General features: G+C 36.4%; 1 protein-coding gene across 6 annotated transcripts; it reads left to right on the top strand.

The window, feature by feature from the left end:
- Nucleotides 1–10,355: 10,355 nt before the first annotated feature.
- Nucleotides 10,356–13,564, top strand: LOC122297734. 6 transcript variants are annotated; one of them, XM_043107878.1, is made up of 5 exons: nt 10,499–10,637; nt 11,103–11,234; nt 12,182–12,225; nt 12,563–12,628; nt 13,095–13,564. In XM_043107878.1, the coding sequence occupies exons 3-5, from the start codon at nt 12,184–12,186 to the stop codon at nt 13,284–13,286; spliced, it is 300 nt and encodes a 99-aa protein (XP_042963812.1). In that variant the 5' UTR covers nt 10,499–10,637; nt 11,103–11,234; nt 12,182–12,183; the 3' UTR covers nt 13,287–13,564. The 6 variants fall into 6 exon arrangements, with proteins under 6 accessions (XP_042963807.1, XP_042963808.1, XP_042963812.1 ...); XM_043107875.1 differs by having other exon boundaries at nt 11,103–11,312; XM_043107879.1 differs by lacking the exon at nt 12,563–12,628 and having other exon boundaries at nt 11,103–11,312.
- Nucleotides 13,565–13,926: the final 362 nt, after the last annotated feature.

Here is a 13,926-nt window from a genome sequence, read left to right as displayed (position 1 = left end):
CGAGCCTCCACTGTAAACTCATCCTCCACCAATTCACTAATCCTGTCCATACTTATAGGTCTCATGTACATGTCTCAACTTCTACCATTCCAAGTGAGGGGAATGGTAATAGAAATTACCACAATAAAACTTCAAGAAATCCTAGTAAGTAAACAAATAACATGTAACAGATATCGTAAGCACACGTAAGTAAACTCAAAATGAATGCATGGACATGAAACTTTACTTTTGCATTTGACTTTTGAAGATACCACATGCATCAAAACTTTCATAACCTTTCTTTTTTCATAAAATATATTTTCATCATTTCATTCTTGTTCATTGAAACATACATGTGAGCTCAAGTTCTTATTCTTATAACACAGCATAGTATGACTTGGAGTTCAAGGCCTTAATCTTTGACTTTAACATATAAATGGATACTTCACAGCTCTCCCAAGAACCGTGTGTTCCCCACTAGTTATCACATCAACCATTGGCCCACTTTGACCAAGGTGACTACGTCTTACTTTTAATCATTCTTATTATAGAAGTTCACTTTTCGCCTTCACCATAGGGCACCCACTATCTTTATGTGCAACCTCGCTCTACTATCCTTTTCTTTTAGTAATCATTCGAGGTCCACCGACTACTTTGTTAACCTAGGGATTACCACTCTATTTTAGCAACTCCTGAGTGGACAGAGGAGTTCCACTAGGGCATTTCTCCATCCTAACTTTTGGGGTCGTGATAAGACTTTAAAAGACTCCTTTTCTTTTCTTTTCTTTTCTTTTTTTTTTTTTTTAAATTTTCACTAAAAACCCAATCCATGCTATATGGACTATGAAATTTTGTGCTTTCATGGGATACATGCAAATACCGAAACTTAATCATGACCACATAGCAAATAATCATGCACATCCATATACATTTTGTGTTACGGCTTGAAAATATTAGAACATGTGACCATGTTCTAGATCATAAATTCTAAGGCATTCGATTAACCAAACAAGAAGTGAACATCCACAACCCCACATACATCATGCAATGGCCGAATCACATTAACATTAGCATGCAAAAAAATTAATTTCAAGCCTTCAAGACTTTAATCACAACATGCTATACCCTTCATCAATGGTCATAGCCGAAACCTCTTAATCTTAAACACATGTTACATCCACTTTTCTGAATTTAGAATCTTCTAATATGTTTAACAAAACTTTATCCATAAATCCCCATGCATAGCCGAAACATACAAGTGAGTATGCTTAGGAAAAACATGCACTTTTTGAATTTAATATTTTAAAAGATTGTAATGCAACCATCTTTATGAATACTTTAAAAATCATACAAAAACTGAAACACTAAATATGGCCATCCACTTCATTTCCATGACATAAAATAAAAACAATAGAACATCATATATGGCCGAAACCCATGAGTGAGTGTATTCATGGAAAAGTAATCATTTTCTTGAATAACATCTTATAAAAGATTTAGTAATGCCATAACCTTTTTGAACATATTATGAATCATGCCAAACTGAAGCCCTAGCTATGACCTTTCATTCCATTTTCAGCTTATGAGCCAACACAATAACCACTTCAATTATAGGTTGAACATTCATATAATGGATCCGATTATAACACATAAAAGAATATCATTTCATCAAGTATAATTATGCAACCAAACAACAAGTTCACATTGCATATACATAAAATATCAAGTACAAGTTAGAAATTTACTTATAAAAATCCACAATTGATAAATAAGCAAGCTGAAAATATACATACGAAAATCATTAGTTTTGATTATTTAAACCTTAACCCATGTGTGTGTGTAGGTGTAAACTAAAGGCATCTAGTTTAAGGAAAAAGCTTCCAATATTTCAGACCTCCAATGCTCAAGTTCAAAACTTGTATCAACTCAAACCCTAGTTTAAAATAAACCTTAAAATCGTGTGTATAGGTGTGAGCTCATAAGAGAAACTTCACAAAATATGAGCTAACCTCCTCTGGCTGAAGTGTGCATGTGAGAGCTTGAGTTCATGATGAACTTGTTAAAAACTGAAACTTTGCCTCTTATGGCCGTGTGTGTGATGAAATGAAAAGATGGCTCTTAGCTTCATATCTTATCTGATTCTCTCCTTAAAATTAAGTATTTCCTACCCTTGCTTGCCCTCAAAACGGTATTTGAAAGAAAAGAGAGTAACATGAATGGTATTTGGATGATGAGAAAGTGATGAAAAATAGAGAGAAAGGTGGTGGCCGAATGCTTCACAAAAGAAATCCTCCAAGTGACTAAAAGTATGTGTTATTTGGCACCCTTCCATTTTTATAGACATAGGAGGCTTCTTGCACAAGCCAAACTCATTTGCATGGATGTCAAGTGGCATGTCACCCTAAGCCTCTTCCTTTTCCCATCATTTGATTGTGTTGAGAAATCAAGAGAACTTTTGGACATGTGGTGCCTTCTTCCTCAAAATTGAAACTCCATTCCACTTTTGCCCCTCATCTTGTATCTTGGTTTAATGAACCTCATGGAGAATTGGTCTTTTACTTAACTAGGATCTCCCTCAATCTCCTACATGTGTGCATGTGCCAAGTGGCATGTGAGGAGTGTATGTGTGCATGGTGGCTGAAATATCCTTCTCTTCCCAAGGACATTTTCTTCCGCCAATGTATTGGACATTGTGTAATTGGTCACAAGGGTGATAACTTGCACCAATTCACTTGCCTTAGCCGTCCACCTCAAGGGATTCTCTTGTAAAAATCCTTATAGAAATCCTAGTAGGTGTGTAGTCCCTTCTTCCAACAAGATCTTGCCCTAATCCAAGAGAAAACTCTTCACCTTCCATTTGCATGTAAGACACATGGCATAAGCCAAATCATTTCCTTTTATGGTTGCCGTGCATGCCCTTTGGGCTTCCCTCAAGTTTCGACTTCTATGTCTCTTCCTCTTCCTTCTAGAAGCTCTCCTCCTTAGTGACAAGTGTCACCACACTATCACCTCACAAGAAAACCTTCTTGCATATATGACACATGGCAAGAAAGAACATTTTTCCCCTATGGTAGGCATGTACCCTAATTCTATGGGCTCCAATTTTACTATAAGGCCGAATTCCACTTGGGCTTGGGCCTTCCTGAAGGCCTCATATGCCTTATGTTTCAACCAAAATCTTCAATGGGTTATTCCTCCTCTCTTGGCCCAAATTAACGTTACATAATAAAATAAATAAAAAGCGTAGCCAAAATTCTTGGTCATCACAGTAGTGGAAGGAGAAAAGGGAATCATTTCCAAGTCCACCTTCAGAGCTAGCTCCACTGAGATTAACCGTTGGGGAGCCTACTCTAGGAGGGCCCCATAGAAGTGCAACAAGAGCAAGTTAGCCCACCAGGATAGCCTGCGCAGGCCAAAGGACATGGCTAGCCTTGCTAGAGCTACGACAGCCATAGGCTCTATGACTAATTCAACAACAAAACAAGGAGCAACTGGCACGTTGGGAGTGGTCGATGCACCTCTGACTTTTGTGGGGGATTCGAAGGATAGACTGAAGCAACTGGAGGTGGGGTGGGCATCACAGGCTGTGGCTAGCGCACCTCGACCACCTTTGACGACAGCCCCGACAGAAATTGGGAAGGGGGCTTGGGGCTGCTGTTGGCCTTGGCCCTCTCCCTACGGGGTTTCTTCCCTTTGCCCATGAGGGGGGGGGGGGCTGAGGGAATGCTTCCTGACTGGGGTAGCTGGTGATCGCATTGGGATGGTGTGATTACTGAAGACAGTGTAGCTGAGGAGAGGCAGGTACGCCATTATGTTTTCCTCCCCGAGGAGGGCTTTTGAGAGAACAACATTAGGGTGATTCTTCGCCCACTCCTTAACTAGGGTGATATGGCACAACTCATCAGAAGAAGCAGTCAGTTGTAATGCTTTGTCATCAAGGACCACCCCCTATATGGCCTAGACAAGGAACTCCACGCTTGTCACCTACTTGATGGGAAATTCCCACCCCTAGCCCAACACATAGAGAAACTTGGTAGTCCAACCTTGACCTTGCTGCAGTGCTATTCAAGGACAATAAGGGTGTGCATCTCCCTAAAATTGTAGAGGTTCTCCTCATGCCTTATGAGGTTGTGGGTCAGTCAGGTCAGTGTGCTCCAAGTCAGAATCAGTAAGGCACATCGCCACAGAATGCAAAAGCACATCAAAACCCTCCAGGCATTTGGGTGAAGCTGGGAGGGTGCTAGCTAGAGATGGTCTAGCACATATTGAACGAGGCGAGGAAAGGTTGGCCTTTGCCCACAGGAAAACATGCTAGAGAAAAGGGCAATGTGCAAGGCAAAACCCACGTTGTCGACAGCCCCTTCCCGTGGCCCAAGGACCTCGAAAACCACCTTTTATGGAATGTGGTAGGTAGAAATCAATGATGATAAGAACTCAAGGGTAGCCTTCGAGCACTAGTTGTAACCAACATAGATTGGGTTGAACAGTCTTCTTGGAAGCCATTGAAAGTGAGAACAAGAAAGGTGATAGAAAGAAGGAGTCATGTGGGGAAGAGTGAGAAAACTGGGACAAAAGGATAATGCAAATGTGGTAAAGGGGATACGAGAATGACAAGGTGAAGCTTAGTCACCTCCATCATTGGGATTCTGTTTTTGATGCCTTCAAGAGGCTTTAGTCCCACCAGAAATCTTAGACACAACATTAGAAATCTTCAAACCCACACCCCTATTTGGTAAAATTGAGACCCTTTTCCCTTTACTTAGAGACCACTATCAAGAGATACCAAGAGCATCATCATGTTCATTGGAAAGACCACAAGCATTTTCATATTTATCGGATAGCCAAGAGCTCCATTAAAAGTGTTTACTGGGGATAATAGACCTAGACAACTAGTTAATTTTGTAGATGGACCCTCTTCATGCAGTGACTTGGGGCTGTAAAAGTCTAGTGACCTAGTGGAAGGCTACAAAAGGCCCTTATGCTTTATTTGAATATTCTCGCTGTAAATCATCATAACCTCCCCCACCTTCTTCGTATTTGAAAGTAACCGTTCTGGTAAATGTGAACTTCCAGAATTAGAAGACATCACCATCTCCAGCACTAATAAGACTACATTATCTCGATGAATAACTGGACTGGACTCTTGTAAGTCTCTTCCAGATTGCTTCTACAGAGGGGATGGTGAGATTGTTGCTGATCTAATTATGAAGCACAAATCCAAAGCTCGAATTGATGACGACTGTCTGACTGTAAATTTTGTTTATAAAGTCAACAATCTTTTTCATTATGCCCCAGACAAACACAACAATAGCAGATATTTGGAAGCTTTTCATATTTAAAACTCACCGAAATGAGTTCCTGACCACCAATATTTATGGGTTTCCCTCTCGAAAGAGGTTCAAGAACATTAATCTTCACTTCAATACTCAAATATTCACCCTAGCATACATCATCCTCTAGCACATCCACAAACTCCACTTCCCCAATAGATTGTCCAATTAAACAACCAACTCTTCCAAACATATTGTGGAAAGGTGAATCATAGATGTAAATCCAGAAAAGAGCATGAGACATTCTTATCTTTGATGGTTGTAAATCACCATCAAATTCCTATAGAATAACCAAATTCTTATAAAAAAAAAAAAATACCAATGGATGTGATGCCAAACTTTCTCTTTATCCTCCTTGGCAGTGAAAATAACTATAAAGACATCATATCCCACATCTGTAAAAGATACTCTGCACATTGGTTGCCATAAATTAATCATTGAAGACTTAAGTGCTTCCTTATTATAGTACTTATCCATCAACAAGGACTACCCTAACGCACCAGCGGCACCACTACCGTATTGAACCACCTCATCAACGTGCCTTTAGGTTTTGTCAATCATTGTCCAATCACCAGAATAGGAAGGAAAGCCACCACACCATCACCCCACATCTACACACACCACCGTAGTAAGTTTTTTCTCTATACTCACAAATTCATACTATTTCCCTCCCTTCACATGTTGACTGTTGGTCAGACTTTAGGATCTAAGATTAGACATTCAGGAAGCAGAGTGAAGTGAAGCAAGTCACTGTAAGATTGTGCGTAGGAGTGGATTTACAAGGGTAGGTAATTGATGTTTACAATTTTTTAGTGGTAGTTAAATTTTGAGTTGAAACTGAGGAAAGAGCTGGTCAAGGAAAGGTGAGTGGAGAGTTAGGCGAGAGGCAAGCAAGATATTAAGCAAGCAATTGATAGGTAAGCAATTTGTTACAAGAGCAGTATTAGGCGAGGAAAGAGTTGTAGCCCAAGGAACTTAAATGTCACGAGATACCCTTAGGTCTAGTGCATTATGCATATTTCCTTTACTGTTTAAGGTAAAGAATGTTTATTCCATTGTCTAAATATTATAGATTTGGTTTAAAGTCTGGAGACACGCACTATTAGGTTAATTATACAGGACTGAGGTAAGTGACTATAGTTATGTTTTTCTACATATTGCTTTATGTAAATTCTAAGGTCTCTTTTATCACTGTATATACATATTAATTGTTTATAAAGATAAATGTGTGTGTGTGTGTGTAAGTGCGCATGCGTGAAAGCCTTTGTTGGAAGCCCCTTTTCATGAACCCTATTTATGATGAAGGAAGTTTCATATGATTTTATAACAACATGAATGATGATGTGACTGAATATTATGTAGTATGACTATGTATTTTAAAGAATCAAATGCAAGGTGAGGTAGGAAAGGAAAAAAATGAAAAAAAAAAAAAATATGACTACATAAGTTTGATGAGGTTATTAATTGGACCACATGACAATGAAGATGGTACCATGAGGTTGGGATGGATTGCAATATATAGGGTCTAATTCAATAGCCACAAAAAGAATCATTGACCGTAAGGGTCGCTAATCCTAACAAATGGGATTAATAGTGTCAAACTACCATTAAGGATGTAGTTAAGAAAATGAATGTTCGTTTTTTGAGGTTAAGGAAATGAATGTTTCTTTAATGCTTGGAAGCAAATGTTTATGTATGTTGTAAGGAAATATTTTTCTCAATAACTTTATTGTCAACTAAAAGCCCTAGGTTGATATTATGTATATTGCATGCTATGGTTCTTACTAAATATTTGACTCATTTTAGTTTCTTTTTATGTCTTTTCCACTATGGGTAAGGAAGTTTACAAGGATGTTGAGGGTGAGGATGCTATCCAAGGAATGACAATGACAATGAGGCTTGAGGTACCGAGAAAGGCTTTGGTTTTTATTTTATAGTTTTAATGAATTTGTAGCACACAACTTTTTTTTTTTTTTTTTTATATTTCTATTAATAAGTGCTTCTAACAATGTATTTTTTAGAGATTTTATTTCTAATCAAGTACTCTAACTTTCTTTATTACATGTTATGGAATCTTTTATACCTAATGCAAAAATGTAATATTTTAAGGTTGGTGAAATTTGGTTCCTCTAGCTTTACAAGGCCCTAGAGGGACGGGGTGTTACGCCCTTCCTCAAGAAATTCATGACCATGACCAAGGATCTTTGTCTTATAGACCTTTACACCTCAAGGTATGGATCTTTGAGATGGAAGATGAAACAAGAAGAGAAATAGAATGAAGAAGAAGAAATGGGGAAGAAGAAGAAAGAAGCTGAAGAAGAAGAAAGAAGAAGATAAGTAAAAGTGTGGTTGAAGGCTTAAGTGATTTGAGTCTCTTTCTATTTATATGGATGCAATAGATTTCTTGTTATGCATTAGAAAATTACACAAAAGTGAAATATTTGTTAGATTTCTTGGTACATCATAAGTGAAAAGGGGAAAAAAGGGCATGGATTAGTATTCAACTAATAGAAACCCTAACTCTCTTCATATGGGTTTGTTGTGAAATTTCGTGATTTCCATTTCTCATTGTTTTTAGAGTCTTACTTTTTTTTTATAGGTTGTTTTTAGAGTTTTACTTGGTAGTCTGTGTCTCCATCTTCTACAAGTTGTTTATTACGCTATTTTGAGCTTGGATCATAAGCAAGCTAAACAGATTTGTTTATTTATTTTTCCTTTTATGTTCATAGCAACAAACACTTGACTCTAGTATTTGACCTAATCCTTGGAGAATTCACGACCAGTGGGTCTTCATTGATTCCCCCAACTATTTTACATGCCTCCTTTGACCAAGCTAAGAAGTACAGCCCACTTTACCAACAAAATTTCTTATTGTGGTGCATGATTTGACCTAACTCGGCCACCCCGACTAGAAACAATTGTTTCCTTAGAAATAAGAGATTTTGATGACATGAAATTGAACATAGACTTTTTAACAACCAAGTTGGGCCACGGACCATAATTCTAGTAACTCAAATCATTCTTCTTCCAAAACTCATCACGTAATTATGGACCATTTAAAGACCCATTTCTTGTTATCAAAAAAAAAAAAAAGAACAAGACCCATTTCTAAAATTAATAAAAAGAACACTTTTGTTTTGGACAATTGGAGATTCACTATGCTTGTTCGCTAAATTGGTTTTTTCTCATTTTGTGCTAAATCTTAGTTTCTAATATATATCATGTTATTCCTTATACAAGAAAAACATATATTTTTTGATTGAATAGTTTGACACAAAGAAGGCATCTATAAATTATATAATATTCTAAAGTCTATACATAGTGGAAGGGGCTTAATATCCCCAAGACCCATTGGGCCATACCACATGCCTGAATTACAGCTCAGCCCAATAATCCAATCAACGGAGAGCCCAATCCATCCCAAATACTGAAAGAATAATAGCCTGAGAGCTTTGGGTGAGAGGAGCAATCAGTTTATTTGGGATAGGCTAAACCCTCAACATCTCGAGGTTTGAATTTCGAATAATATATGAGATAGTTATTGATTATCAATAGAAACATTGTGGGCTCTATTTATACCACCCAAGTATGACAATATAACTCATCTAATTATTTGGCTAGAGATAGATTCCTTGTTATTATTACTGACTTAGGTAGTGGAGACATTCCTCCGAGCTCCCAAACCACACACCTCTTTGATTGTAGGTGATTATGTGTGAGAAGTTGTAAAACACGTTCTTAACACATAGAAATAAAAACATGCAAAATAGGTAAATGCCTTTAGTTTGGATGAAGGTAATCTTTTAGAATTCTTGGGGATGGGAATCGGATTGCCCATGGGCATATGGATTCTCATAAGTCTAGGTAATCTTTCAAGATTCTTGGGATTGGATTCTTGTAAAGTTATTTTTTATTAGACAGTAAATCTAAAATTTTATATAAAATTACATCGATTTATAAATTTAATTTTTCTAAAATCTATTTAGGTTGGAAGGAATATTTAGTACTTATAAGCCCATTATACTAAAGGCCCAATAGCGCATGACAGGTCCCAAGAATCTTACTAATACACGGAATAATAGCTAGATAACGTCTCTGGATTAGTAGGATGAGATTACTCCAATTAATAAAGAGAATCGTAATGATATATCTATGGATGATGATTATCTTCACAGCTCTGCTCCCCTATAAATAATACTTAGAGGTAACTTTATAATTCAATTCGGTTATTCATATACTTATACTAAAACTACTTCTCTAACTTGAGCATCAGATATCCACTGAGCACTCAATGTCATCCTCTTATTCTTTATAGGTTTTCATGCATTTGGTGGTGTGAAACACATCCTTATCAATGGTTATTAGCAATACTATTCTATGTTATTTACAATCACGAGTTTACTAGTTTAGTCAAATATTCACAAACTAGAGTTCCAAGCATCACATTTAAGAGAATCTAGATATAGAAAGAAATGCTAGCTTCCGTGAACCAAATGCCACGTGATTGTGTGGAATCCAGTGAACCAAATGCCACGTGATTGTGTGGAATCCAGACGGTAGTTTTAGATTATGTTTGGATGTTGAAGTAATTTTATATCTCTTGTAAATAATAGTGAAAAATAAAAATAAAAATAGTTAATAGTTTATTAATAATAATGAATTGATTGTAAATAGTAATAAAATAATGTGATACTATTTTGCTTATTAAAAATGTTGTGTTTGGAGAGTGAGATAATCTCAAATATTTTTTGAATTGTAATAAAAGATAAAAAAATATTAAATAATATTAAAATATGTATTAAAATATTACTATTCAAACCAAGCTAATATGGTAGGTTTAAAAGGCCACGAATCTATCGAGCCTTGGTAATGAAAAAGTAAACGTAGGTTTAGACAGTGGGAAGTATTGAGAAGGGTCGTGAGCAATAATAAAAAAATATAAAAAATAATAATAAAATATTAAATTATAATAAAAATAATGTATAATAATAAAAAATAATAATAAAATAATAAACAATAACAAAGTATTATAAGAATATCTGATACTCTCGATCTACCCAAAGGGCCAAGCGTAGAATGGTATTGTCGAGTCCTTCAGCACAGAAGAGCAGAGAAGAGAAGGATTGAATGTCGATACTATGGGAGAAGAGCGAGACATGGAGGTGGCTGGTGAGGAGGACAAAGGAGTCGAAGCCCTTCTTCATTACGTTCGCCACCATATGCGGCGTCGTCCCCGGGATTATTGGTTACGCCGTGATGCAGCTCACCAACTCTCGCAACCCTGAGCTCGAAGCCCGTCTCCGCAACAATCCCCGCCCAGAAACAATCGTACGCACTTTTTTTTTTTTTTAATCTGTCAATCTATGCATCATTTCTTTTGCTTTCACCTTTGATTTCATTATTTAGTTTTCATTTATAAGGACCCAACATATCTGAGAGACCTAAACTGAAACAGAGTTCCAAACCGAAATCCAAAGTAGCCTCAGAAGACGAACAAATGGGTGACCCTTTATCTCCAAGAATAATTCCAAATGGACAGAATATTTTATACGCCATTTTGGTTTATTGACTTTACATCTTGTACCCTGAGGCACAACTTTTATACCTAAGGTTCTACGACAGTACAACTCAATTAGTTTTCGACGGAAAATTAAGAGGAAGGAGTTTCTGCAAATATTCTTTTTCTGTGTCTCTAATGCTCTAGCTTGTATGGGTAGAGGGAATGAAAAATTCTTTATTTTTGCGGTGTTTGAGAAGCGTTTGACATATAGTTTTGTTATTTTGTTCTCGCAGCGGTTGAGTCCTAAATGACAAAAGGGAGTGCAATCCTCTTGATGGGTGTATTGTCCAATGCTTCTGATATGCCCTTCATGATAGCCAACATCTAGATCTTTGAGTTTTAGTTTCAGATACAGAATTAAAAAAGTAATATGATCATGCCCTTCAATGTCACACATATTTTCTAAATTATGAGAGTAGCATGATCGTTCCCTTACATGGATGGTAAACAATGCACTTTTTTTTTTTCTTTTCTTTTTTTTCACGTATTATGTATTTTGTTCTTTTCTTTTTTTTTTTCACGTATTATGTATTTATGGTCTTTTATTGAAACCCCCTTTCTACGTACCAAGTTATGATATGATTAAGTGAGTTTAATGTCATGTTATTATGCTATTATGCATTTTACATGCATCATGATATGTTTTCATTTATGACTACAATGAGCTATGTTATTATGTGTTTTACATGCATCGTGGTAATGCATGTGGTAAGAAAGATAAAAGACGAGTTATGAATAAGCTTTAAGAATGACCATAAGAGATACATGGTACCAATGCAGTTATAGGTGGATGTTCAAGCCATGGACCTAAGCGCGGTCCATCATAGTATGTTATGATAAGTTAAGCGGTTCCCCTTGTGGCCATAGGCAGTGAAACCGGTGCACAATCCTGCATACAGGGGGTTAAGGTATGCCAGTCATTAAAGAAAGGGAAAGACAAGTTTAATGAGTTATGCTTAGTACATTTTACATGTTTATGTTAGTATAAGTATTAAGTATGCACATTTTTCAAGGGAACCCTATGTTTATGTTATTTTTACTACGTGATGTATTGCTTATTGAGTATACGACTCATTTTTTTATTTTTTTAATGTTTTAACAACCCAAGGTTATGGTCATTGTGAGAAAGATGCTGCAGGATGGGACTTGACTTAGGTAGACGAAATAGAGGCCTAGGCAGTTTATGAGATATTTAGTTTTATGTTTTCAGTCATTAAATCTATTTTGTTAAGCACATGAGACTTAAAATGATTTTCAACAAGTGCTTCCGCAGAGTCTCTTTTAAATTTTAATGAAGTATATTTTGTTTTAGGTATGGAATCGTGTATACCAGGCTTCTACATAAATGATTTAAAGGTTAGTAGCATTCTGGGTCCCCTAGATTTTTAAAAATGATGTTATTCTTAAACCTAGGGTGACAGAGTGTTAAATTTCCCAAATGTTAATAATGTATTGTAATTATCCTGATACATATCCTTTGTTTATCTTACTCAATGCCTTTTGCAGTTTATTATAACCAATTTACCTAAAAAAAAAGGTTTAGTAACCAATTGATTGATAAATGTTAATGAATTTTAGAGGAAGTTAAAGACCATATAAGTTATGACTCTTGATGATTAGAGTTACTTTGGCACACTATAGGGCCCTTGGTCCTTTCCATTTAATTGAAGTTTGTGTGGTTTTTCATCGCTAGCACATAAACATGAGGAGAGTGAAGGGAGAAAAATCCAATATGCCCGAACAAATTTTGGAGATCAAGGTGCTTACATTGGTGCTCACTTAAAGGTTTTTTTATTGCATAATAACTCAAGATATGCTAATTTGCTCAATATATCATAAGTTAGTTAGATTATTTTTTATTTAAGAAATTCAACCATTCTTGTTCATTGTGCTGGTTTGCTACTGGTTTACTAAAACTTACAATGGTAGATTCCTTATTATGTGACCAAAATTTGGTTTCGTCTTTTTTTTTTAAGTTTATAGAATATAGGTACACATGATTTTTTCACCCTACCCTCAACTAGTGTCTCTCCCTTTCCTTCTAAAAACATATCCATAATTTATCTTGAAGCATTTATGCTCAAGTCTTCACTACCATTACTTTGACCAAATAATTTGACTCGTTCACTTGAGGTGCATTTCAATTTTGGATTGATTCTCTGAAGCATTTCAATCTGTAAGTGGATAAACATGTTGGCATTTTGTTGCTTGAAACTGTGAATCAGATGATGGGGAAAGCAAATCGAGAGAGACTGGCAGAATACCTTGGGGAGCTGCAGCGGAAAGAGGATACAAATGACCGTTATGTTGCTGCTCTGAGAGGAGAAACGTTGACTAGGAACCCTTATGTGAGAATACAACCAATCCCTAAACCAAGCAACACTGGGGCTGAAAAGGAGCAAAAGGCCGAGAAGTAACAAAAGTAGATGATGAGGTGGGTCTACTGATGATGTGAAGGCTTTCTGTTTGTGGGTATGTTTAGGTTGTCATTGGATGAGTAATGGAAGGTTTCACTCTTTTTGAATGATATTCAACATCTGTTCATTGTGACGAGACAAGTAATTAAAATATTTGTCTTTGGATGTCATTCAGCATCTACTGGGCTGTGTGCTTGTTCTGTAATGTTTCATGATATGGGAGAACTTTTCCCTTCCATGGTATAATATATAAAATGAGATCTATCTTATGTTCTTTATCACTTTCTAAGCATGGACAGACATTAGCTGTAAACTTATTTGTTTAAGGGTGATGATGTTATTTGCGCTGCTATTCTACTGGAAAAGCCTAAAATCTAGGCCTCTGATGACTCCACCAGAATTATGGTTAAAATGTTCTTATGCTATGAAATCCGGTCATAGATTGCTCTTGGACACTCTACCAAAATTAGATACCTAGCTGGTCGAATCCCAATGGATTTGTCTTTTAGGGTAGATATAATTTGTTCGATTCTTTGGTCCAAAGAGGGACACTATGGTGGGATTATTTTACCTCGTGTGGCTGTTTGCTATTGAATCAATTAATGTAGCTGGTCAAACCTCAATGTGATCAGATATTCTG

Source organism: Carya illinoinensis, chromosome 15 (assembly GCF_018687715.1).
Source record: "Carya illinoinensis cultivar Pawnee chromosome 15, C.illinoinensisPawnee_v1, whole genome shotgun sequence".
Taxonomy (NCBI): Eukaryota; Viridiplantae; Streptophyta; class Magnoliopsida; order Fagales; family Juglandaceae; genus Carya; species Carya illinoinensis.
The sequence above is the reverse complement of the archived record's forward strand: the minus strand, read 5'-3'. Positions and strand labels throughout refer to the sequence as shown.

What these genes read in the sequence shown, in the direction of transcription:
- LOC122297734 (XM_043107873.1), top strand. Translation starts at nt 10,437, where the DNA reads ATGTCGATACTATGGGAGAAGAGCGAGACATGGAGGTGGCTGGTGAGG. An exon ending in ATCCCCGCCCAGAAACAATC is followed by an intron (nt 10,638 to 12,562) that starts GTACGCACTTTT and finishes TTTCATCGCTAG; the next exon opens with CACATAAACATGAGGAGAGT. An exon ending in AACAAATTTTGGAGATCAAG is followed by an intron (nt 12,629 to 13,094) that starts GTGCTTACATTG and finishes ACTGTGAATCAG; the next exon opens with ATGATGGGGAAAGCAAATCG.